At 44.9% G+C, this 25,555-nt stretch overlaps 1 protein-coding gene across 1 annotated transcript; it reads left to right on the top strand.

Moving 5' to 3' along the window:
* The first annotated feature begins 1,982 nt into the window (after window positions 1-1,982).
* On the top strand, window positions 1,983-24,703 carry alpl (alkaline phosphatase, biomineralization associated). Its single transcript, XM_084440757.1, has 12 exons — window positions 1,983-2,106; window positions 5,297-5,461; window positions 8,604-8,723; window positions 13,020-13,135; window positions 13,804-13,978; window positions 17,176-17,351; window positions 17,645-17,785; window positions 18,595-18,664; window positions 19,229-19,363; window positions 20,691-20,882; window positions 21,265-21,384; window positions 22,143-24,703. Exons 2-12 carry the CDS (start codon window positions 5,386-5,388, stop codon window positions 22,418-22,420), a joined length of 1,599 nt encoding a protein of 532 aa, XP_084296883.1. The 5' UTR covers window positions 1,983-2,106; window positions 5,297-5,385; the 3' UTR covers window positions 22,421-24,703.
* Window positions 24,704-25,555: the final 852 nt, after the last annotated feature.

The raw sequence follows: 25,555 nt of genomic DNA, 5'->3' as shown, positions 1-25,555 counted from the left end.
GCTCAATGTCCATTTTTCCAAGAAAGATCTTCACAACCACAAACGGTAAAAATACTAAGCCTAAGCCTATCCCTTCTCTCCCCATTTGAGTTTCTGTGTGTCTGGTGTCTGAGTGTCACTGCTCAGGTCGCCACACCCAAAACAACCACAACAGCATGATTCCCAGTTCTGTTGTGGCTAAATATAATACTCCCTTTATTCAGATAGAGCCTGTACAGGTGAATGGGGCAGAACACACTGGTCTCTCTAGCCTACAATGTATATGACGCACCAAGTCCCTCTCATGTGTTGGCCTACAGTACGTGCTAAGCTTGGCCTGAGAGATGTAATCTCACCTGCACGGTGTGACTGAACAAAGTGGCATGGATCCGTGTTTACCTACCTGGGCATGTTAGAGCCGAGATAATAGATAACAGGCTATCACATCTGCAGGCTGCTATTGCTGCCCGTGCAAGCCATGACATGAGTTCATCTGGATAATGAATAACCATAATGCAAACTACCGTTCTAACATTAAATGGTTCCATTATTAACCCCGTGAAAAAGCAACTAGCCTACGCTATGGCTAAATATCCAATCAAGAATGACAGTCTATGTCTATGTCCAAGAAATGACTTAAACTTTGTAGCCTATAGTATGACAACCATTAGGTCACGCAACAAGACTGGGTTCTGCGAATAGATTCGTCGTTTCCAGAAACACCGAATGAACCCCAGGATACAGGAGGGTGCAGTTTGCGCGCATAAAAGCCCATGTTAACAACACACCCGTACACAGCTGTATGGCACTGCCTAGCCTACGTGTTGTAAATAAATCTGAGACAAGATACTGTGAATATTGCATTTCTTACCATACGTCAGCAGAGCTAAATAGCCTCTCAGGCGCTTTCCGGGGACAGCTGGTGGTATGAGCTACAAATTAGTGTCATGTATCTCTTCACTCGTGAAATGTGACGATACAACGCGAAAACATCACTGTAAATATTACATTTCCAAGTAGACCTCAAAAGTACTTTGGACCAATTACGTGACGACAGGGGAGGGTTAAATGCAATACTGACCAATTGGATCTGAGAAAAGGGCGGGCCTACCGCAAAAATCATAAAAGGTAGCTCTTAATTAGCCTAGTTTAATTTATAATATTCTATTTATCTATTATTTATTTAATGATTAAATATTTATTTATACATATCATACTACTAGGCTATTTATGACCCAATGTGTGTGCAGAACTGCAGAACCATAGACAAAACGGGTGTATAAAATGCAATCAACCTCATTAGAGATTTTTTTTCACTGTGAAAAGTGCTTTATAAATAACATGAATTATTTATTTAGTTAGCCTATTAGTATTGTTCAACAGGCCCAGCAATACTTCTTAAAGTGGAACCGGCTCTGACGCTACTAGTGTTTTACATGTCATGGGTTATGTCCACTTGGACTGGAATGGATCAGCGAATTAAAGTGGATTATAGATTCGATATAGATAATGGGGGTGATATCAATCACTAGGCCACAACATGGTCCATGGAGGATGGACATTGATGTCTAGTGACATCTACTGGACGAGAAAATAAGCAATACAAATAGATTGAATGAGAGATGAAGATGTATGGATCGCAAACTAATTTTAATCAACAATGAAGAATGCTTTATTATTCAAACATATCAATGATGGTTGCATGATGGGCATTGACATATTATCTCAATGTCTTGTAATGAGTTGCTGCCTTATAGCAGCTCAATATCTTAATAAATCGTACATTACATAATAGTGTAGCCTAATCAATAACAATAGGCGTATACTTTATTTTGTCTTTTCAATAATGGACCGGCAGCAGACCTCTACTTTGAAGACTTTGCAGTGTCCAAACAGAGAGCCCGTGAGGCGGCGCTCCAGGTCCAGGCAGCCCGGTGGCATCATTATTTATGCTGGTTCCTCACCCTGGTGGGATACGGACCGCTATTCTCAAACCCCCATGGCTGGACAGTTGCGTTATAAAAAGGATTGGCGAAGGAGCGTCAGCAACACACTGATGAAAAGGTGAATGCGAGAGCTTGTGAAAGACCGGATTGTTTATTGGCTGCTGGCATCAAATTCGAAGTAGTAAGTATATTTCTTTAACTTTGTAGGCTATATTTGAGGCCATTTAGCCGTTTTCGTGAGAGCAGGGGATAGCAAATGTTGACCCAGTAACTATGCGCCCCGAAAATGCAAATTGTCTCACTGAAACAGGTTTCCTGTAACCAATTGAGATAGAGAGAGAGAGATACAATTACTGGAGATAGAGCTATACATTTTCTCTCAATGCAATCTCGCATGTTACACTTGGCTCTAAAAGTTTAAAAGGCAGCAGATTAGTACAGCCTTAAAACCCTCCAACGTCGTTCAACAAGTACAGGCTAATTGAGCTTGATAGAGCAATGTTCTCTAACAATATTCTCATGGGTTTCTATTTGTGGGCCCTAGTGTGTTTTTGTCACCTTTATCTACTTATTTACCATCATGCGATTGATAATGTGAAGTGAGACTAATTGACACAGTGAATACCTGTTTTTCTGGTCAATAGCTTAACTAAGACATTTGCTCTTGAGATCAGATATGAGAGACTAATGGAGGAAAAATACATGTCCCAGATATTCAGGTCTCGTGACTAATCGATCCACTCCGAAGAAAAGTCATAAGATTATTAACAGTAAGGTCTCAAGGAGAAAGCCTTTTATTGCTTGATTTGTATGTAGCCTACACTTGCAAGTTTGTCTCTATAGGCCACTGTAGCAATTTTCTCACTTTCTTTATTGTCATATTTGCAGTGTTATAGCCGTGTAGTGATCTGTCTTAAATCGTTTTATGAGAAATCAAAAACAGCCCGAGGATACCACAGATATTGTAAATTCAGTATTATGAGCATAAAGGCAAAAATTCTGCTGCTTGAATCAGTTTTGAGATCCTGCACCTGCACCATAAGATGAAAGAGCACAAACTAATGGGACATCTTAAGTCAATTAAAAAAGCAAGAGCTGACCACTATTATTAACTAAACAAGGCTGTAACTGGAGAATCAACTTTTTTATTGGCTTTCCCAGCACTCAATGATACAGACAGTTTCAAGAAATGAAAGCATTCAGATATCATATTTCAGGATAGCTTCTTTTCTCATCTACTGTATAATGTGGGGGGATGTTTCGCAAGGGATGAATTTAAAGGAGGTCAGCTGGCCTCTTCCTTGGATAGTGAAGCCACTCTCAGAGAGTCCTGCTCTGAGCTGCTCATCCCCCACTAATCCCCCACTGGACGGTCAGTCAGACCGAACCATCCCCGATATCCTCACACCCTCACTGTCCCTGGGAGAGGCACGGAGCGTCCCCTACTGCACCCTCACTGTCCCTGGGAGAGGCACGGAGCGTCCCCTACTGCACCCTCACTGTCCCTGGGAGAGGCACGGAGCGTCCCCTACTGCACCCTCACTGTCCCTGGGAGAGGCACGGAGCGTCCCCTACTGCACCCTCACTGTCCCTGGGAGAGGCACGGAGCGTCCCCTACTGCACCGCTCGTTATCTCCTCCACGACCAGCGACCTTGTTTCTCACGGCTCCGACACACGGCCTCCTGGGAAACTGGGACACAATCCGCCCCCCTTTGTCTCTTCTCTGTGGGTCGTCGGGGGATTTAACCTCATCGCCAAGCTTTCACCTCTGGGTCTGCAGCGTCTGGGGCAGGCAGGGAGGCGGGGAGAAGTGAGACTCACCAGAACCCTGGAGGACGCTGCCACCTCAGTGCCCGGGGGAGGGACAGAGATGGCTGAAGACGAACCCCACATGCTGCTGCTGACCACCGTACTGTCTGGCCTCCTGCTGGTGGCCGTGCTGGCCCTGCTCTGCTACTTCACCTGCAGGCTGGCCGCCAGGGGGCTCCCGCTGGGGGGGCCCATGACCTTCTGAGACCCCCCCCCCCCACCCCTCCACATGGTTCCTGCAGGGCCCAGGGCGATGTGCCGGCCGGGGCGCCGTCTGGGTCTGGGGCACGGTAACGCTTATCAAGCTCCACAACACTTGTTGAGACTGTAGATGTAAATGTGTTTATACAGCTGGATGAGCAGCTAGACAAGTGGTCCAAGGTGTGTTGTCTGTTTTGAAAAGTAGTTTTGTATTTCACAGAGAGTTGTGGTGATGGTTGATTTTACTCGATGTAGAGGCCATATTTGTGTACTTAAGCTGAAACTTTCCAAGGACTTTCCAAGGAGGCCTCACTCGTTGATTGTGTTTCTAAAAGTCTATAACAATGTAACAATTTTGCAAGTCGTAACAACAGCAACAGGCCATAATCATGCAGGTGCCATTATCGCTATACACAAACACAAAACAAAGCTTCACAGATTAGGTTTTTATATGACAAAATGGCATAATATTCCAGCCTGGGGCCTAGTTAAAGCAGTTAAGAAGGTAGATTTTTCTCTTCTATACTTGTGGGTGGAGGTGTCTGTCCAGTCAATCATTGTGGTGTTAATCGGCTTAGCTATGGTCATTAAACCTCTCACTGCTATGGCGCACAATCCCATTAAAGAGAAGCGACCTTGACTATAGTGTGCAGGAGGGAGGGGTGTGTGTGTGTGTGTGTGTGTGGGGGGGGGGGGGGGCGTAATTAGAGATGAAAGCCCAGCTGCCCGGGACCCTTGGAGGCCTGTTCACACTACTCCATTGTAAGGGTCAGAGCTGACCCCCACCAGGTCTCTCTCTCTCCCACTCTTTACCCCCCCCACTCTCTCTCCCTCGCTCTTCCCCTCTCTCTCTCCCTATCTTTCTCCCTATATCTCTCTCTCCCTCCCTCTCCATCTATCTCTCTCCCTCTCTCTCTCTCCCTCCCTCCCTCTCTCTCCTTCTATCTCTCTCCCTCTTTCTCTATCTCTTTCTTTCCTGCTCTGGACTGCGGCCAAATAGTAACGTGGCAGTATAGCCTGACTTCCTGTCTCTGATCATGAGCTTATTCCCTGTAGAATGAGTCATCAATATTGTTGCATATAGCATATCCTTCATTTGTGCCATATGTTTACAGAACACAAGCTGGGATGCTATGAAAAGTCACTTGTATTTAATGTAACACTTTCTCAGCTCTCTCTCCTTTCCCACTTGTAAATTACATGATCGTGATTTTTGGGACTCTTGTCCTGGTGATGTTTTGCGCGTGTAGCACGTTATCCACTTTCTGGGCAATTAAGTTTATCTTTCATCTCGTCTCCTTCCTGCTCCCACTCTTCCCCGCCCTCTACTCTCCTCCCTCTCTCCCTTCCTCACCAACAGAGACGAATTGGAGGCTGCTTCCCCCCCCGGTTCAGGGCGTGGCATGTGACGGTCGTCCAGAGGTGACAGCGTTGGCACATGAAGACAAGATGCTGAAGGGGACAGCCGTGCTCCTCCTCTGCGCCAGCCTGGTCTGGGGAGGCCCGTCCAAGCCCCAGTTCCCAGGTGAGTTACCGTCCACGGACGCGTCCGTCCATCTCAGCTACAACACAAACACCCGGAGAGACAGAGCGTTTGAACTCCTGTGGGGAGTTAAGGAAGTGACGTGCCCTGTTATAAGGTTATTTATGATCACATACAACGGTCCGTATACAATCCATATACACATTTTGACAGATTCAAGATTGCTTTATTCATCATGCAATGTACGGTGTACAGTCACAGTGAAATGTTACTGTGGGCTCCAAGATTATGCTACAGATAAACTCTAATACTCAATACCAAATGACACATTTACAAGTTACAAATGTACAATTTACAAAATTACAATATTCAAATCAAGTCAAATCAAATCAAACTTTATTTGTATAGCGCATTTCATACACAGAGGCAACACAATGCGCTTTACAGAGAGCAAGTTTTTCAATATTACAAATTAACACAAAACACAATAAGTACCCTTTCTATAAGTATAAAATTAAACTGGGATGGGATAGATAAAGGCCTGGATGGATTATATACATGCTATACCGTGTATGCATATGAGGGGGGCGTGGGTGAGTTATATACATGAAACCCTGGTTGGGGGGGGGGGGGGGGGGGTGTTAGATAGAGTCATTCAGGAGCCGGATGGCTTGCTCGTCCATTCTTTCAGGATCCTGTTGGTCTTGGTCTTGCATCTTCTGGTGTAGATGTCATCGAGGTGGGGGAGTGGCCCCCCCAAGGTACGTTCAACTGACCGTACCACTCTCTGTAGGGCCTTGCGATCCTGAGAGCTGCTGTTCCCGTACCAGGTGGTGATATTCTCAGCTAAGATGCTCTCAAACTGGACAATGGCATTGGAGTTGAAGGGGGCTGTACAGTCGTGCGTGTACAGGGAGTAACAGTAGTGTGGACAGAACACAGCCTTGGGGGGGCTCCCGTGTTGAGATTGATGGAGGATGAGGTGTGGTTGCCTACCTTCACCACCTGGGGTCTGTCTGACAGGAAGTCCAGGATCCACTTGCAGAGGGTGTTGTTTTTCCCCAGGACCCTGAGCTTGGTGTTAAGTCTGGGTGGGGTCATAGTGTTGAAAGCTGAACTGTAGTCAGGGGGGTGCTGGCCATCTGTAGGTTCTGGAGAATCACAGAACGGCCACCGGTGACAACGGCTCCAGGGCTGTTTTTTCGTCCCAGCACGCCCCTGACTGTAGTTAATAAACAGCAGTCTCACTCTAGTCATTGAGGCAGGCTGGTCTTGGCTTCTTCGGTACTGGCATGGTGGAGGACTTCTTGAAGCATGTGGGGACGGTGGACAGGGCCAGGGACAGGTTGAATAGGACAGTGAACGCAGGAGCCAGTTGGTCGGCGCACGCCTTGAGGACCCGCCCTGCGATACTGTCTGGTCCCGCAGCTTTCCTGGCGTTCACCTGTTTAACCACCATTTTGATGTCGTGTTCAGAGAGAATGAGTGCTCTTTACACTCTTGAGTGCTCATTGCTCATGTCACAGCTATGTAGTACACAATGTAGCTTTCCTGAGGCCTTCCTGGCGTTCACCTGATTAAACCCCCTTTTGACGTCGTGTTCAGAGAGAATGAGGGCTCTTTACACTCTTGAGTGCTCATTGCTCATGTCACAGCTATGTAGTACACAATGTAGCTCTATGAGCATATCATGGCCCATGCTGAAGGACACAATGGATCTCTGTGGTCATATGCCCATAGAGATCAATTGTGCAGTGACATGAGCAATGAGCACTAATATCTCAAGAGTGCAAAGTCTGTCAGAACGTTTACGTAAATAACCTTATAACAGAACTTATGATGCTAAATACCCCCTTTAACCAGACACATCTGCCTGTCATGTCTGACATGTATACACCCAGAACTCCCAAGACTCCAGAGAGATGTACAGTATTGTGCCGTCTGGGATGTTATGGTTGGACCTGCCAGCTGATTCAAGGAGGCACGCCCTATGGGCATATGTGATCAAGAACACTGTAAGACTGACAAACAATAGACGCTTTTTCTGCAGTCCAATCCAGGTGTCTGATAGGTTGTGTTACATCATTTACCCAAGATTGGTCCAGAATTGGTTTAGTCCCAACAAGATATGGAGAGCTGGAAAGGTTCCTAAGATGGATTCCAAATGTATTGCCTCTCCATGCAAGCAGATTAGGTGGACCTTCTTACCAGAGCTTAATGTTTATATGTACAGTATGGGGCTGGATGTGCAGTCAGTGCGTGCGATTCTGAACGTAAGGAGCTTATGTTCTGGAGATGGCAAAAGTACTTAGTTTGAAGAGTTTACAGAACATGGCATCATCAATAAAGCAAAGACTGTGTGTGTGTATGTGCGTGTGGGTGCTTGTGTGTGTGCGTGTGTGTGTGTGTGTGCATGTGTAATTTTCATCTGTTGGTCGCTTGATCGTAACAGGGCAAGGAATTAGTAACACATTAAGTAAATGGGTTGTGAAAGAAAATGTGGTTGCATAATGTCTGGTTTATCATTGATTCACCAGATTTTAACTACATTGCTCTATATTCAAGAATGATCTAGTATGTAAAAGGCTCCGTATTTAAGCAATAAACCACGAGAGGCCGTGTGTTATAGTGATTTTATAACAGCTAGGGGGCGTTGTTAGGCACGACACGAAGCGGAGTGCCTAAAACCCCCCTAGCTGTTATAAAATCACTATAACACACGGCCTCGAGTGGTTTATTGCTTTTATACAACGGTTACTACAGGTATTAGTGTAAAACAAACATACAGCAATGTAAAATATTAACATTTATTCAAAACGAAGCATCATTCCCTCAATTACGCCGAGCAAAATAGTTCCCCCAACAAAAGGGTTGCCAAGCAACAACAACAACTACAATGCATTGGATCAAATGGGAGGCGCATTAATACTGAAAATGGAATGATATGCGGTCCCAGGTGTGTGTTACAAAGTATTTTAACACGGCTTCCAGCCAATCAGAATCAAGAACCAGAACTAACCGTTGTATAATGTGGGTTTGATCCCATGTAGAACTTCTTCTACTCCTCATCAATCAGCAGATGTTGTAGCAGAGCACATCTGCAGATCTCTTTTACAGTTTACTTCCATGTTCCCAGCTGATTCTCGTCTACCCATGACCACCACCCCCCTCCCCTGTGATACAGAGCAAGAGAAAGATCCCATGTTCTGGAACAAATGGGCCCAGAGAACTCTGAAGAACGCCCTCGCCCTCCAGACACTCAATCAAAACATCGCCCGGAACCTCATCCTCTTCCTCGGCGATGGTAAGCCCTGCTTTACAGAGACAATCTTGGGATCCTTCTGGACGATACACAATACGTGGGATAGTATAAATGCTGTAATGCCGATGTTATGTAAAGCACTCAAAAGGCTTATAGCACAGTAAGTGCACATTGATTGACTTGTAGGCCTTTAGGGATGATCTTCCTTAGCCTGGGTTCACATACGACAGCGAAGACAGTTTTGAGCTAACCTGATGCACCAGATGGTTTGCTTCGCATAACCATCTGGGAAATCTCCATAGAAAATTGTTTGGAAAAGGTCAGGCACTTTCAAAAATACTTGACAGATGACTATATGATGAAAAGAGAAGGACTATACGCACATCACTTTAATAGGTGTCAGGCCAGATAGTGTCAATGATAGAAGGGGAATACCCGCACACTATAGCTCCATGCCACAAAACAACGTTTCAGTCCTAGCATAGCTGTTTGTATTTCAAAATCCTCAGAACCAACACTGATTGGCAAGATCATTTTCTGATCTTGCACAATGGATCACTATGGAGAGTATCCAGACTGATTTGCAAGAGAAACAAAATATGAGCTCACAAAATCAACATGGTCTTGTTTTGAACAGTGTTGGAATAGAATGAAGTTTTGAAACTGTCTACTCGGTTCTAAAACTGTAAAGATTGCACATGGTAGTGGGCTAGTATTTTGATGGAGCGAGAGTATGGCTGTGCAGTCAAAGCTCTCCATCCTCTGTCTAGGCCATACTAATCTCCTGTTGTCCTTCCTTGTAAATGAGATTATGTAGCCTACAGATCATTCAGGAAGTTAACATTTTCATCCAAGCAGAAGATTGGGTATGGTGTGGATTAATGTAATCTAAGATGTTTCAGCTCTTCTGATTCAGGCCGGGTGAATAAACAGATGAAAACAAGGGCTCAGTAAACATGTTTTAATGAAATTCCAGTCTCATGTGTTACCCCCTTTCTTTCTTCCTATGTGATTGATCTTCCTATCTGATTGAATCTTCCTATTTGATTGATCTTCTTTGTTCATTGTTTTTCAACCTCTGTGAAACTTATTTCTAATCTGTTCCCATATCATCAGTCTGTTTAAAAAACACCCTTTGCTCAGTGACATCACTTCCGTGTACTGTTTGTCCCTATAAGAGATCCTGCGCTGTTTCAGTCCCAGTATTCTGATGAGGGAAACACTTCCTGTTTCAGAATCCGATTTGCAAATCGTCCTTTTAGAATAAAACTATTGTCTTGGTTTGAACCCAGCTTGAATCGACCACTCGCGTGTTCTCTTGATTCTCTAACTTAACCAAGTTAGATTTTCATCCATAGTTGTCCCCCATGAACAGCCCTTTGTGGCAATGAACCAGGTGTACACATTATTCATTTATTTATTTAAAAAGGACAGCGTACAGTTAAAACATATACATTACGAATAGACTACTATGACAACATATAATGCACTGTACCAGATTCTAGCTAATTTGCATCTGCAGTCCCCTTGGCAGGTCAGAGTACATAAAACACAACAGGCAATACAGAATGCTTGTCAGAGAGAGGCCAGTAGCTCAATGAGTGCACGACTGACCAGCTTTTAAGATGTTTTTCAGTGTGGATTTAAAAGTGCTCACAGAGCTACATCCTCTCACTCCTTCAGACAGGGCATTCCACTGATTTGTAGCTTTCACAGAGAAGGCTGATTGCCCAAATACAGTTCGGCGGAATGGTATACTGCAGTCTTTTGTAGAGGCTATTCTAGAAGACCTAATGGAGTTTGCTGAACGGGTGTACACACAAGGTCACATAATGGAGGAGGAGCCAAGCCATTTAGGATTTTGAAAACCATACACATGTTTGAAAATGATCTGAAATATTCAAAGCTCAAGAGGTTGTGTTTCTCCAGTATCCTACAGTGATGAAAGTACATTGGCTTACATGAAGTTGTACACATTACATACAAAAGGCGTTTCTAAATAAGTAGGTCTTCAGACCAGTCTTAAAAAAAACAGAGTCTCTGGTGCTCTCAGATTGTCAGGGAGGGTATTCCAAAGGCAGGGGGCAACTGAGCAAAAGGTCCGGTCTCCCATAGAGCAGAGCTTAGAAACAATTCATGACATTTGGACACACACATGACCTAGCCATACCCACAATGCACCTATCCTATACCACTAACCACTATGTACATGTAGCACACATACACACAGAACAAGCACACAGCAGTCACTACCAGTATTATAGAAATAGGCTAAAATCAGCATTGAGGAGTAACAGATTACATGTACAGTAAGTGTTACCTAATCAGATTACAAAAAAAACTAAAACCTAATCAGTTATCAGAAAAAAAAACAGTAGTGGGATTACAGATACTTCTGAAAAATATGGTGATTACTTGAAAAAATCAGTGACTCCCTCTGAAAAAATATGGCCTGTTCTGAAAAAACACACCTCAACTTACCGTGCAGTGGCACAGCAGACGTGTTATCATCTTGCAAAATTTCAATTTCTAATTTAAAGATGCAACTTCTAATTTAAAGAAGCAATCAGCTTCTAATTTAAAGAAGCACCTTCTAATTTAAAGAAGGGGGTCTGACAAATTAGCTTTCTGGGGATGGTGGTGAGACAATATTGTTTTTTTCGGTTAGTTAAAGATGCAGTATGTAAGATTTTTGTATATTGCAATGATAAACTAGAACTGGTGCTCGGAGAGCACAGACCTCTGCCCGTTAAATGCATTTCGTGGTTCTGTGCGTGTGTTCATGCGTGAACATGTTTGGTATTGTTGAATTTGTTAGGTTGAGAGCTTTATGCTCGTCCAAACTCTCTGTTCCTGTGACCTTCCCATGTTGAGATATGGCTGTTTCAACTCCCCCCATTGACAATGAATGGGGAGTCTACAATGTCAAAAAAAATGAATGGAGGTGAATGGCCGGCAGTGTTAGAGCGGCTCGTGGACCTGCCCCATGATTTGTATCCGCTCCAAAATGTAATGGGTTCTACGTTGGACCATATTACACATATTACACACATTAAAAAAGTTTCGTGAAAATTGGTCTGGTAGTTTTTGCGTAATCCTGCTGAAAAAATAAATAAATAAATTAACCAAAAATTAACAAAAACATACTGTACCACCCAAAGAATCTTCTCGTCTCCTCTGAGAAATTTTCGGAGAAAACTTGTTTCTTGTGTACAAAGCAAAATGTATTGGCAATGGCAAAAATGAACTATGGCTAGTCCCACCCTGTGGTGGTCTCTGGTCCACTCGCATGAAGAACGAACAAACGAATAAACAGACACCATTTTAATAGCTCTCCCAAAGATTTCATAATTGGAACAACAACCCAACTACTGTACCTCTACTCTGTCTAAAGATTACCAGGAATATGTATTGTGTTATAGTGGTCAGTCACACATTTAACTGCGCTGTCTGAATCCTGGTTCTCTGTGTATCTGTCATGCCTTATTCCAGATCCAGAAAAACATTATTGTCCATCAATTATTTCTCAAACAGGGAAACATCTTTGATATAGGCTCAGTAAAAGGATATCAAATACATTAAAGACATCCAACATGAAACACAATACAAGATAAAAATCAATGACACAATGTTTAAAGCTGAGTCTAAATGTTGGAGATCTCAAGACCTGCATTGTGACCGCACAACTGTTTTCTAAAGTGTCTATTCTGACAGCTCAGTGACTCATTGAGAGGCACAGTTTAGCCTGGAGGGTTTGTGAGACGGAGACAGAGATGGTATCTAGTTCTGGGAAACCCGCTGTGTGAAAAGCACAGAGGAGGCTCAGTGGGAAGACCAGCTGCTGTGGGCACAGTGATCACAGCGGGGGGTCGCTAAGGGAATAGAAAGCAGAAAAGGTGTTAAGGCAGACTCCAGATGTCCCCCCCCCCTCCTTCCAGACCTCCATCCCCTCTCTCACTCTCTCTCTCCCTTCCCTCTCTCCCTGTCTCTCTCCCTTCCCTCTCTGCCTCTCTCTCTTTGCTCTCTCCCTATCTTTCTACCTTCCCTCTCTCCCTGTCTCTCTCCCTTCCCTCTTTCTCTCTCTCCCTGTCTCTCTACCTTCCCTCTCTCTCTCTCCGTCTCTCTCCCTTCCCTCTCTTCTCCTCTCTCTCTCCCCGTCTCTCTCCCTTCCCTCTCTCCCTCCCTCTCTCCCTTCCCCCTCCTTCTCCTTTCCCTCTCTCTTCCCGTCTCACTCCCTTCCCTCTCTCCTTCCATCCCTCCTTTCCGCCCTCTCTTCCCTCCCCTCAGGGAAAACACAGATCCCTTCCTGACAGTGAGTGTTTTGCTTGTGTTTTCCAGGAATGGGCATCCCGACCGTGACGGCGGCACGGATCCTGAAGGGTCAGCTGAGCGGCCAGAGTGGAGAGGAGACCCAGCTGGAGATGGACAAATTCCCCTTCCTGGCTCTCGCCAAGGTGATTCGTGTTAACCCTGCCTCAACACTGTCTGAACACATCTGGATATATACATTAATCGTCAGCGAGTTGTGTATCCATCTGCTGAGATGATCCATCTGCTCCCTCCACTGTCTTCCTGTTTGATGTTGCGTCGATCCTTATCTGGGATCACTGGTCCTCATCTCTATAAAAATATATATACATTAAATATATTTAAATAATCTGAATACATATGGACACTGAACTGAAGTCCAGACTTACTGGATTCTGTGGGACCGGGACAAATCCAATGATGTTGTCTTCTTGACGTTTGCTCAATCTACCTGAACGGGAGTCAGTGGGCAGTCAGGACATTGAGGAAGTGCTCAGGGGCCCTTCTACTTTTCACACACAGCTTAGAGCTCCGCGAGTTAAATACTGTGCACCAAAAATGAATACTTCAAACTTTTCATAATATTCATATTCATAAAGAACACACTATTCTCATCACTTTTGGATTAAAACTTGCTCTCAAACACCACACTCATACATATTCATATAGTAGGTTTACCCTCCTGCATAATGCACCACGCCACCACCAGCTGGGATCCCGTGTGGATAGTACTGCCTCTTCACCCTGTGACCTTTCTCTGCTGGGATTCCATGTGGATAGTACTGCCTGCTGACCCCGTGACCTTTCTCTGCAGACGTACAACACCAACGCCCAGGTGGCGGACAGCGCGGGCACGGCCACGGCCTACCTCTGCGGCGTGAAGGCCAACGAGGGGACGGTGGGCGTGAATGCGGCGGCCGTGCGCTCCCAGTGCAACACCACCAAGGGCAACGAGGTCACGTCCATCTTGCGCTGGGCCAAAGACGCCGGTAGGAGAGCCTGTTGTTGGATGATTAAAAAAAAAAAAAAAACGCCGCCCTGAACTCATGATCTGACCTTTGCACAAAAAAAAAGTTATCCAGTATAGTGAGCTTCTGTGAGGCTTATTTAGTAGTGGAGCTCTACTGGTGGAACTACAGCTGTTCTTCAGGCTTCAGGACGTTACACAAAGCAACTTTTTCACAAAGCGACAATCATGGCTACGTCCGTTGACTACGGCGGCCGATACATCCACAACAATGTGACATTATCACAACACAGATCATAGTGTACAACACATCTGTTGTGCCACATCTGTTTAGGTTGTAAGGAAACATTTCAGTTCGCCGTATTTCTGCAATGCAGTGCTTTCCTTTAATATTGTTTTCCAGTCTTTGAAATCGAGATTTTAACATGTTTTTGAATGATTTTTCAAGAAGCCCATCCACATCCATTTTTTGACTAAAACTGTGGTAGAGCAATTATCAACTTTCTCGAAGATGCTAGCTTTGTCAACGTTTTGATCTGAACCATTGTATATGATCATAAGTAACCTTAAAACAGGGCTAAACATGAACACACACTGAAATATGTGCACACAACCTGATCTGGTTTTTATCTCAACTTTCATCTGGAAGCTTTTCTTTTACTCAACTTGCTTCGGTGGAAAGACAGAGTAGCCTACATCAGTGGTTCTCAACCTTTTTTGAGCTCTGGCATATTTTGAAAAATCCTGAAGGACCCCCCACCCCTAGCCACATAACTTATCCGCGTCACAATTCAGCCAGATAAACACTGCCGTTTGGAATCACAGGAGGTAGTTGGGTTCTAATTGTAATATGATTAATTTATGTTATTTATTTTTTTCCAGATTAATATACATGGCATTTACATGTTAATATATATGGCGACTACAGTATGTCAATTTTGTATGGATCCACACCTCGGATCAAGCGAATTTTTTCTTTGTATCATGCTGAAGCCATAGCCTACTGTGCTCAGCTACATTAGCTGGTGCCCCGTCTTCAAATTTACTTCTGGGGTTTACGAGTACCACTTGAATGCGTTCCAGAAACAAAACGCAAAACCCTCACTTTCACCACATCTTTACTATAACAAAGATATTTACAATACTGTTAATTTGCGCATCTGACTTAACAGACACCACGTCTTGACCCGACATCAGTTACTGAAATAGATAGGCTACTGTAGATATATGTGTTCGTAATAATTAAATTACATCCAGATGGAGAAAAAAAGGTGTTTGAGAACAAGGTAATAATAACAATTAAACATTATTTGTATAGCACCTTTCATACAGATAAATTCAGCTCAAAGTGCTTTACAACAGAGAATTTCAATTAAAGAATGTGAAATTTAATGATGCTTCATTCGTAGACTATAGGAGAAAAACACTGAGCCCAGCTGAACACCCAGCCTGCTAAATCTGCTCAAAGACGCCACCTGGCGGTGGTGCAACACTAAAACGAAATAACACCTGTCTGAAATCCCACAAGATTTCCAACGGGATTTCCCTGCCAAATACCGTGATGGTGAAATGCTGCAGCATGGGAAATTTCTAACTTCCTACATCTGTAACTAAGTGCAAAATAGAAAATATATAGGCCTACATGAATGGAATGAGCTGAGAGAACAGATAACAATTGTGCAGTTGAGTTAAATAGAGAATATAAGTATCCATATTATGTACAGTATATCATTTATTATAGCTATGTATATTCACATGTTTATTTACAGGATGCAGATATATACAGTATATTCTAAATATAAGGTGCTGTGGTGCTGAGTGTAGCTACTGAGTTGAGTCCAGAGATCAAAGAGGTGTTTGCGAGAAGTGGGATTAGAGTGATTGTTGTTGTGGGGGGGTGGCATCCTGTCGAGATCAAGAGCAGGTTTAGCTTACACCGTGTCCTAACTACACGTGACGCGAGCGAGCGTCAGCGACAAAATGCGTTCCATTGCTTTGTTTTCTATTGTTATGTCCTAACTGGACGCGAGCGACGCAGCACGAAGCGGCGCGACGTTTTAACTGCCCTGTTGACGCTCGCCCTGTTCCTATTTTCCTCCTGTCGCTCGCGTTGACAGGCGTGCGTTCTTTAACTGTCTTCAGTTGGGAATATAGACAAATGACGTAACAGAACAGGAAATTTAACGGTTTCAGACTTGGACAGCAAGCTGCGATGTCGCGTTCTGTTGCTCGCGTCGCAAGCAGTTAGGACACGGTGTTAGTCAGTGTCCTCGTTTAGTATCCAGATGGCCTGGAGGTAGAAGCTCCTCCTGAGCCTCTCTGAGTTGGCCTTGTGAATACGATACCTTCTCCCCGACCGTAGCAGGAAGTAGAGTCTTTCGTTCCTGCATGGTGCTGCTCCCACACCAGGCGGTGATGTTTGCAGCCAGGATTCCCTCAACAGTGCATGTGTAGAAACTCCTGAGTATCTGGGGAGACTCTGAATTTCCTCAGACGTCTGAGGTGGAACAGTCTCTTCCTCATTACAGTGTTTGTAGTCCATGTCAGGTCCTTGGTGATCTGGACCCCAAGATATTTGAAGTTGTCCACTCTCTCCACTGGGTTCCCATTGATGTTTAGAGAGCTGCAGATACTCAGCTTGATGACACTGAATAGAGGCTTGTGAAAAGATAGCGTAGGAGTTCCACAAGGGCAGCACGCCTCGGTGCCTCCGAGACACGGCAGGAATGAGAACGGCTCGCCTGCCAGGTTAAGAGGTCCCGGATGATCAGGGAACCAATCATTTCTCAGAGGAACCGCACCAGGCGGTCAACGTGCCCCCCTGACCCAAAGTCCGCCAGCTCCCCCGGTAGCTGACAGCAGCTGATAACTCCACTCAGGATCACAGAGGAGCTCTGACTATGTGTTTCCAGAAGTCTGACCCTGAGTTCAGATACCGGCAGATAGGTTCAATTTTCCTCATTGGCGACTTTTAAGTAAAAGAAATGTTTGTGTCAGCGTGTGTTTATAGCTTGTGTTGTGTTTGTGTGTCTATAACTTCTTTAAGTTAGCCACGAAGTACTGATGGCCTCTTTTTCCAAAAAGGAAATATTCAGTTCATGTTCAAATAAGAAGCACACTCACTACAGTATACTGGATAATTTTGAGCATTTGAGTTTTCTTTTGCGCCCACAAGACAAACGGCAGAATAACGCTGGTCTGTTCTGGTTCTGAAACCAGGCAAGTCGGTGGGAATCGTCACAACTACGCGCATCAACCACGCCACGCCCAGTGCCGCCTACGCCCACAGCGTGGACAGAGACTGGTACTCCGACAACGAGATGCCGCCCGAGGCCGCGCAGGCCGGATGCAAGGACATCGCCGTGCAATTGTTCGAGAACATCCCCGACATCGACGTGAGTCTGCTCGAGAATACTGTCCCCGGGTTTGTTGATATAGTCACCTTTTGTTTCCCCTAGAGGGTTCACAATTATATGGTCAGAACAATTTATTATTTATTGTATTCACCTTGAACGCACTCATCATAAGTTGCTCTGGATAAGAGTGACAACTAAATGACAGTGTTTACAGTGATCACAGAGTTTATTCTGTCCACTTCTTGGTTCTGTTTACTAGTGAGTTTCACCTCCTCCTCCTCCTCCTTTTCCTCCTCCTGACTGCCCCCCCCCCTCCACGCATACACACCCAGGTCATCATGGGAGGAGGCAGGAAGTACATGTTCCCAAAAAACACGTCGGACGTGGAGTACGCTGGTGAGAGGAAGCACAGCGGCACCCGCAAAGACGGCAGAGACCTGGTCCAGGAGTGGATCAGCAGGATGGACAACAAGGTGAGCAACACCGTCTCTCTGTGGAACTAGAAATGGTGCTCAGAGAGCACAGACCTCCGCCCATGAATACATTTTGTGGCTCTGTGCGGGCGCATACAGTATGTGCTTGCGAGCAGGACATGTTTGGTATTGCTGCATTCATTAGGTCGAGAGATTTATGCCAGTCCACCTTCCCATGTCGAGATATGGCCATTTCAATTGTCCGCTATTGACAATGAATGGGGGGATTTTTTTCGCTCTCCAAGTCCAAAAAATGAATGGAGGTGAATGGCCAGCCTGGCTGTGTTTGGGTGATCTCGTAGACCCACCCTGTGATTTGGATCCACTCGAAAATTATTTTCTAAGTTGGCCCATGCGACACCCCTCCAACGAGTTTCATGAAAATCGGTCTGTTCATTTTTGGGTAATCCTGCTAACAAACAAACGAACCATGAAATGGCTTGTGGACCCGCCCCATGATTAGGATCCTTTCTAAATGTAATGGGTTCTAAGTTGTCCAATGCTACACCTTTCCTCAGAGTTTTGTGAAAATCGGTCTGGTAGTTTTTGCGTAATCCTGCTCACAGACAAACAAACAAACAAAATTTAATGCACGAATGCTCAAACACACGCCACCGAAAACATTACCTCTCGCCCTGCACTGTCGCTGGGGCGGAGGTAACAGATTTATGTTTAACCACTTTTAAATTATGTTGAAAACTCAATTCAGTTAATATTGACCTGAACATAAGGGAGAGGTTCATTTCCTGTTTATTCTTCTCTGATATTCTATGAAGCTCAACATTTGATTGACTCATTTCCATGAACAGAAAGCCCACTATGTGTGGAACAAAACTCAACTGCTGTCACTGAACCCTAATAACGTGGATTACATCTTGGGTGAGTCTCTCCATTGGTATTTTCTTTTAAATTCATCAGTATGTACCATGTTAAAGGTGTAATAGTCAAGATTTCGATGTGGACTAGTCATAAAAACCCTCTAAGGCTTGTGAGCCAATAGTATTAGATCACTAGCGCCTCCTGACACACCGTGTGGTACCATCGTCATAGTGCTGTTGGCTCATGAGCCTTGTTGGAGGTGCGCCAAACCAGACAGGTAAACAGGGCGTTCTTGTCGAACCTATCAAGATTTCTTTAATTAATAAATTCAGACTCAATAATTCTTTGGGGGGAAAAGCAATACTTTATTCTGCACCTTTTTAAAAGCTCTGTGGATGTTTTTATTTTAATTTTAATTATTCATCTACATACCTGTAAAAATCTTATATTTAATTTCAAGTTTATTTGGGAGGGACAGTGGACGTTAATGAACATTTCTAAAACAAAGTAATGTTAACAAGCCAGATTTTTCTAAGGCTAATCAATATGATGAGAATGTACAAGAATGTACCCACAGCTTTGCCTTATGCCCGGCCGGCTTCCTTCCTGCGTCTGGGTTGCCAGGTTTGTTTGAACCGGGTGACCTGCCATACGACCTGGAGAGGAACAAAGACACAGACCCCTCTCTGACAGAGATGGTGGAGGTGGCCATCAAGATCCTGAGGAGGAACCCCCGAGGATTCTACCTACTGGTGGAGGGTGAGACTCCAATACACCACTGTCTGCATGTACACCTGCTGTGGGGAGGGGGAAAGGGGGGGGGGGGGGGCGGGGTTCGAACCCGGGTGGCCTCACCTGCACACCAAACTCCAAGCCATTAGACGAAGAATCCCTGTGGTCTTAGGCTGTTACTGTATATGAGCATACATAAGTCTCAGGCAGGTCTACCTCGTCACGAGAATCAGTGAATGATGATAACACTGGTCAGTATTAATATGATAAGTACTCCTTCAGATTCAGTGCGTTATTATTGCATAACTGGGCAAAGTAAGATAGGATAAGATAGCACTTTATTAATCTCGGGGGGGGGGGATTCAGCAGCAGAGTGCCAGAACAGAAGAGGGACTAAATAGGGAATCAATAGCCTGACACTCGAGACTGAATTGCCATTTTGTTTCACTTCATTATTCAGTCTGAACAGGTTCCCATTGCAGCCGCGCAACCTTTTCTGGGATGGGCGTTGCCAAACGGGGGGCTCAGGCACTGTTGTACAGTCTGATGGCTGCTGGCACAAAGGCACGCCTGAACCTCTCTCTTTTACACTTGGGAGGGTTGAGCCTGGGGCTGAAGGAGCTCCCCATCTGCCACAGCTCGTCGTAGAGGGGATGAGAGGGGTTGTCCGGGATTGGTAGTTGCCGCAAGACAAACAAACGGGCAGTTGTTGACGAGTCTCAACGGCATCTATCTGTTGTGACAGAAGCGCGGGGTCCGTCCAGGGAGCAGTGAACACCTGGAATGTCAAATTTGCACAGTTCAACTGAGGCTGCCCCTGCCAGAGTTGGTGCTAGCTTTCTCATCTGCCTGACAGGGAGAGAGAGAGAGAAAGAGAGAGAGGGAGAGAGAGAGAGAGAGGGAGAGAGAGAGCGAGAGGGAGAGAGAGAGAGAGAGAGAGGGAGAGAGAGGGAGAGAGAGGGAGAGAGTGGGGTGGAGGTAGATGATCGGATGGGATAAGTAGATGAGCATGATACTGCTAGACGATGTACCCATCGTATGGTAAATTGCCATTTTGGTAACCTATCAAGGACCGGAATGAGGAAGTGATTAGCACTGATAAGATACTGTAAGGACAAGCGATTACAATATTTTCAATGTACCTGTTTATATTCTATTCCATTCTATTGCATTCTAGAGAGGGAGAGAAAGAAAGAGAGAGAGAGAGAAATGGGGAGTGGTGGGTGGGGTTAGAGAGAGAGAGAGAGAGAGAGAGAGAGAAAGAGAGAGGGGGAGAGAGAGGGAGGCTGTGACAGAACTGACAGGCTAGAGCTGGGATAAACTGCCGTGTGTGTGTGTGTGTTTGCGTTGGCAGGCGGACGTATTGACCACGGGCACCACGAGGGCAAGGCCAAGCAGGCGCTCCACGAGGCGGTGGCTATGGACCGAGCCATCGGCCACGCCGGCCTCCTGACCAGCGACCAGGACACCATGACTGTCGTCACGGCGGACCACTCCCACGTATTTAACTTCGGAGGGTACACGCCCAGGGGGAACACCATATTCGGTACGTGCCCTGGCGAAACAGCACAGACTGGGTCACTCACAATGCCATGGTGGAACACACACAGCCGGTTTGTGTTGTCATTGGCAGTACTGCACATGCGGTCCCTTATTCACTACTGGCGCATTGTGTTGCCTCTGTGAAATGCGCTATACAAATAAAGTTTGATTTGATTTGATTACTACTGGGGATTACTAGTTCAGAAGCTCAAATCTGGTCTGGTCACTCACTCTGTATCCTTGAGACAACTTCTGCAAAGTGAGATCACATGCATATTGACTGTGCATATTCTGAGTTTTATATTAAATCATCTGGTTATAAAACATCCACCTCATCCTCCTGGTCCTCTTCTTCTTCATCCTCCTCCTCTTCTCGCTCCATACAGGCCTGGCTCCCATGGTGAGCGATGTGGACCAGAAGCCCTTCACCTCCATCTTGTACGGGAACGGACCAGGCTTTAAGATAGCCAATGGGGCCAGGGAGAATGTGTCTACTGTTGACTATGGTGAGTAGTACGGTGATGTCATCAGTTTGCGTCACAGGATGAAAGTGTTAGTCATATACTATACTTACAGGCAGTCAAGTTCGCGCATCATCCTATCATTTACACACAGATAGTCTGTAAACGATCGGTCTCTAGCTCTGTCATATTTCTTAAGATGCAATCTATGACCTCAGGAGTGTTGTTCATGCTAACACCTGACACAGAAGTAAGTTGACTGTCTGTCTAGAATTAGCATTAATAACACAACCATGTACTGTAAGGTAGAGACACACCTACCCCTCAAATCCAGCTCTTCACTGTTTATACTTTGAGCCTGCCGGTGCACTATTTCCTTATTTAAATCAGACATTTTATCTGACAATTTCTTATCGTTCCTCTTCAACTACTGCAGTCTCAGTACTGATTCTGCACTTGAGAGCTGTGAAATGTTAACCTGTTCCTTCAGCCCTGCAACTAACTGCACTCGCATCTCTAACCTCACTGAGTAGTTCATAATTCCTGGGTGTCATCATGATCACAGCCGACTTTTCCACAACAAGGCCTCCTAAGTTGTGAAGTGGAGGGGGTAGCTAGCTCAAAACGCTTTGCTGGGGTGCCTCTGTCTTTCATCTAGCCTGATTACTTTTGTTTTGCTAATTTTATTTACCATACACACTCTCTCTCTCCCTCCCTCTCTCTCTCTCTCCCTCCCTCTCTCCCTCTCTCCCTCCCTCTCTCCCTCCCTCCCTCCCTCTCTCTCTCCCTCTCTCCTCCTCCAGAGCAAAACAACTACCAGGCGCAGTCGGCCGTGCCTCTGCGTATGGAGACCCATGGCGGGGAGGACGTGGCCGTGTTCTCCAAAGGCCCCATGGCCCACCTCCTGCACGGGGTCCAGGAGCAGAACTACATCCCCCACGTCATGGCCTACGCCGCCTGCATCGGCCAGAACCGGGGTCACTGTATGGCCAGGCCGGGCAGCGCCGGCACCAGCCCCGGCCCCAGCCTGGCCCTGTCCAGCCTCACTGCCCTGCTCGCAGTCACGCGCCTGCTGTGCTGACCTCACCCACTCCCTCCCACTGCCTGTCACCTCTCCTCCAGCTCTCCTCTCCTCCACCTCTCCCCTCCTCCACCTTCCCTCCATCTCTCCTGTCCTCCGCCTCCCCTCTTCCACCTCTCTTCTTCTCCACCTCTCCTCTACCTCCACCTCTCCTCCACTTCTCTTTCACCTCTCCAGTACTCCACCTCTCCTCTCCTCCACCTCTCCTCACCCCCATCTCTCATCCATCTCTCCTCTCCTCCACCTCTCTTCTCTTCCACCTCTCCGGTCCTCCACCTCTCCTCTACCTCTCATTCACCTCTCATCCACCATTCCTCTCATCCACCATAAATGCACAACACAACTCATCATGTCCCCCTGTCATGGGACTGAACATGTTATACCGTAATAACGCAATATTACCCGACTCACCTCCCCTTCCACCTCCCCTCTCTCCCTCCACCTCTCCTCTCATCCACCTCTCCTCTCTCCCTCCATCTCTCCTCTACCTTGCCTCTCCTGCTCCCTTCCCACTCCTCTACCTCTCCTCTCATCCACCTCTCCTCTCCTTATGTAATGCACCCTTACTCCCTCCTATGTTTGTAACATGGATATGATTCTCAGAATTTACATTTCTTTTAATGAATTGTGTAGGCTACAGTGTTTGACCTTGGGACCACTGTTTGAGCATTTCACTGTTAGTATTTTGAACGTTTGGCGGCAGTCAATCAGATTCAGTGAAACAAGAAATAATGAAGGATATTTCACTCCACTGTAATATCTTGTAGGATATAAGACTTTGTTGATACATTTGTTGAACTAAATGATTTGTAGTACCCTTTAACATAACTTTCATTCAATTCCTTCTGGGGGTTTTCAAAGAAAAAGACTAGAAGCATCCTCACTACCCAGTGCAATGTACTGTCAATTGATTATTTACTATGTGACCACTCATTACCTAGAAATTGTAACCCCTTATATTTTGACATGGCCCTTTCTTCAGAAATCTAAAGTAGCAAACTAACAGAATCTACCTCATCGTGTTTCACCAGACCCCCCAACCAATCTTCTGTGACCATCAGAAATGTTTTTGTGACAAAGAAAACTAAATATTATACAATACAAATCACACCCATGTGGTGATGTAACCGGTGCTGGTTTGAAAACCTCAAAATGGTCTGCACTTGGTATGTTCATATTTCCCATGTCTACATTGTTCACTTATGCCGGGCTCATACTACAGGATTTTTGGGCCGATTTATCCACGATTCAGCCCACCCGACAATCGGAGGAGAAATCTGGTCTGGAACGTTGGTTGGTACCGATGTTCAGCCCAGATTATCTTGTAATGTGAGGGGTTTACAGATCCAATCTTATACCTCCTGATTGGCTCGCAGACCCATTAGGGCAGCCCCGATAATATCAGACATGTTTGATATTAAAGCATTATGGAACGAGTGACATCCCACGGCTTCGAGTTCCATAATGCTTTTAAACAACGGTTGCCACATTTATCCGTCAATATTTCAAAAAGAAAGACAATATGAACTTTAAAATGTATTTTTAATGGAACTATTTGTTAATCATTTGCGGATACTTCTGCTGAAAAAGGGAACGTTGCCAGGCAACGACAATGCTACAGCACATAGATTGAGGGCTACTAATACGAGGTGGATTGATATTAAAAGATGTGCGAACATTCTGGAATGCAAACTGACCAATAGAGACAATGGACCGGATCTATACCGTTGTATAATTAAGATTATTACATCACTACAAGCGAGACGGCGAGACCACTGGTTTGTTGTTCCCGCGGGCACGATAAGATCCTCTAGTGTGTGATGAGCCATTATTTTCAAATCTTGTCGTGTGCATATTTGAGATTCACGAGAAGAACATCTGTTAAGATTCTCCTTATATGCGTGATGCAACCCGATTTCTAAATCGGTCAGCATTTTTTATATCCTGTAGTGTGAGCCCAGCATTACTGAAGATTTATGAGCAAGTGATGATCCTTGATTTTCAGTCAAAAGCAGTCAACATTTAAATGAAACAGAAAACGTGTATGCTTTTGAAATTACTGCCATTAGAGTGTTCTGAACATTCTATTTTTGTGAATGGGGAGCATGGTTTTACCACCATTCATTCTATATGAGGAAAGCATGGCCGGCTTCAGACAGCTCTTTCTCAAGGAGCAGCCTATAATGTCATACAGCTTAGATATTTACATAGGAGTTCTGGGAACCAGATGAACATTTTGAAGTAAAATATCTTTGTGTAACTTAAAAACTGTAGGAGAATTGACACGTTTTATTCATAGTCTTTGTCCCCATTAAAATGATTCATTGAATGTTCAGTTTTAGTTTTTTTTTGTGACAGTTGGTGATTTGACAATATCCACACATTTTGTAAACTGTTGGCACTCCTACAGTTTTAACAGCTCAAACGCATATTATATATCTAAATGTTCACACAATTCCACTGATTCGTATACTGTAATTATCTATGTTGTCAGACTTATCATTTTCGAGGTATGACCATTTGTTTGACAACCATGCCCACCATTGAAACGAATGGCGCTACACTCTAGCTTTTGAGTTGCTAATTTCAATACATACCCGTTTTTTAACTTGTCACCACTCCTACAGTTTTAAAGCAACACGGACATATTATATACCAAAATGTTCATCTTACTTACACTTACGGTGTAAGTAAGCTGTGAAACAAGATGGAGATCTCTGAAGCCAGCTATGCTCTCCTCATGCCTGCCCTCTAGTGCTGGTGTGCAACAGTTTTGGTGACTCTTGATTGGTCTAAATGTCTACGAACAGACACACGGACGAACACAGACACAGACGTGTAGAAGCAGCTGCACTGCTTAAAAATAGAGGGTATTTTGAATGTATTTAGAGAAGTAAAAAAATGGTCAATACTCTTGAACATTTTAGGCTAATAGTATGTATGTCATGACCTCTGTATATTACTCCCCAAATGCACTGAATGAAGTCATAAAACCCCCTCAACTGTCAGTATGTCCCAAAAATAAATTGTGACCGCAGCCCTTTGCCAGTAAAGGAGTCATGTTGGTTTTCTTAAAAAAGAAAATTAAATAAAGATGTTTTGGTGCATTCTTCTTTGTTGAGTGTTCTGTGGCAT

Source organism: Borostomias antarcticus, assembly GCF_949987555.1.
Source record: "Borostomias antarcticus genome assembly, chromosome: 7".
NCBI classification, from domain to species: Eukaryota; Metazoa; Chordata; class Actinopteri; order Stomiiformes; family Stomiidae; genus Borostomias; species Borostomias antarcticus.
The sequence above is the reverse complement of the archived record's forward strand: the minus strand, read 5'-3'. Positions and strand labels throughout refer to the sequence as shown.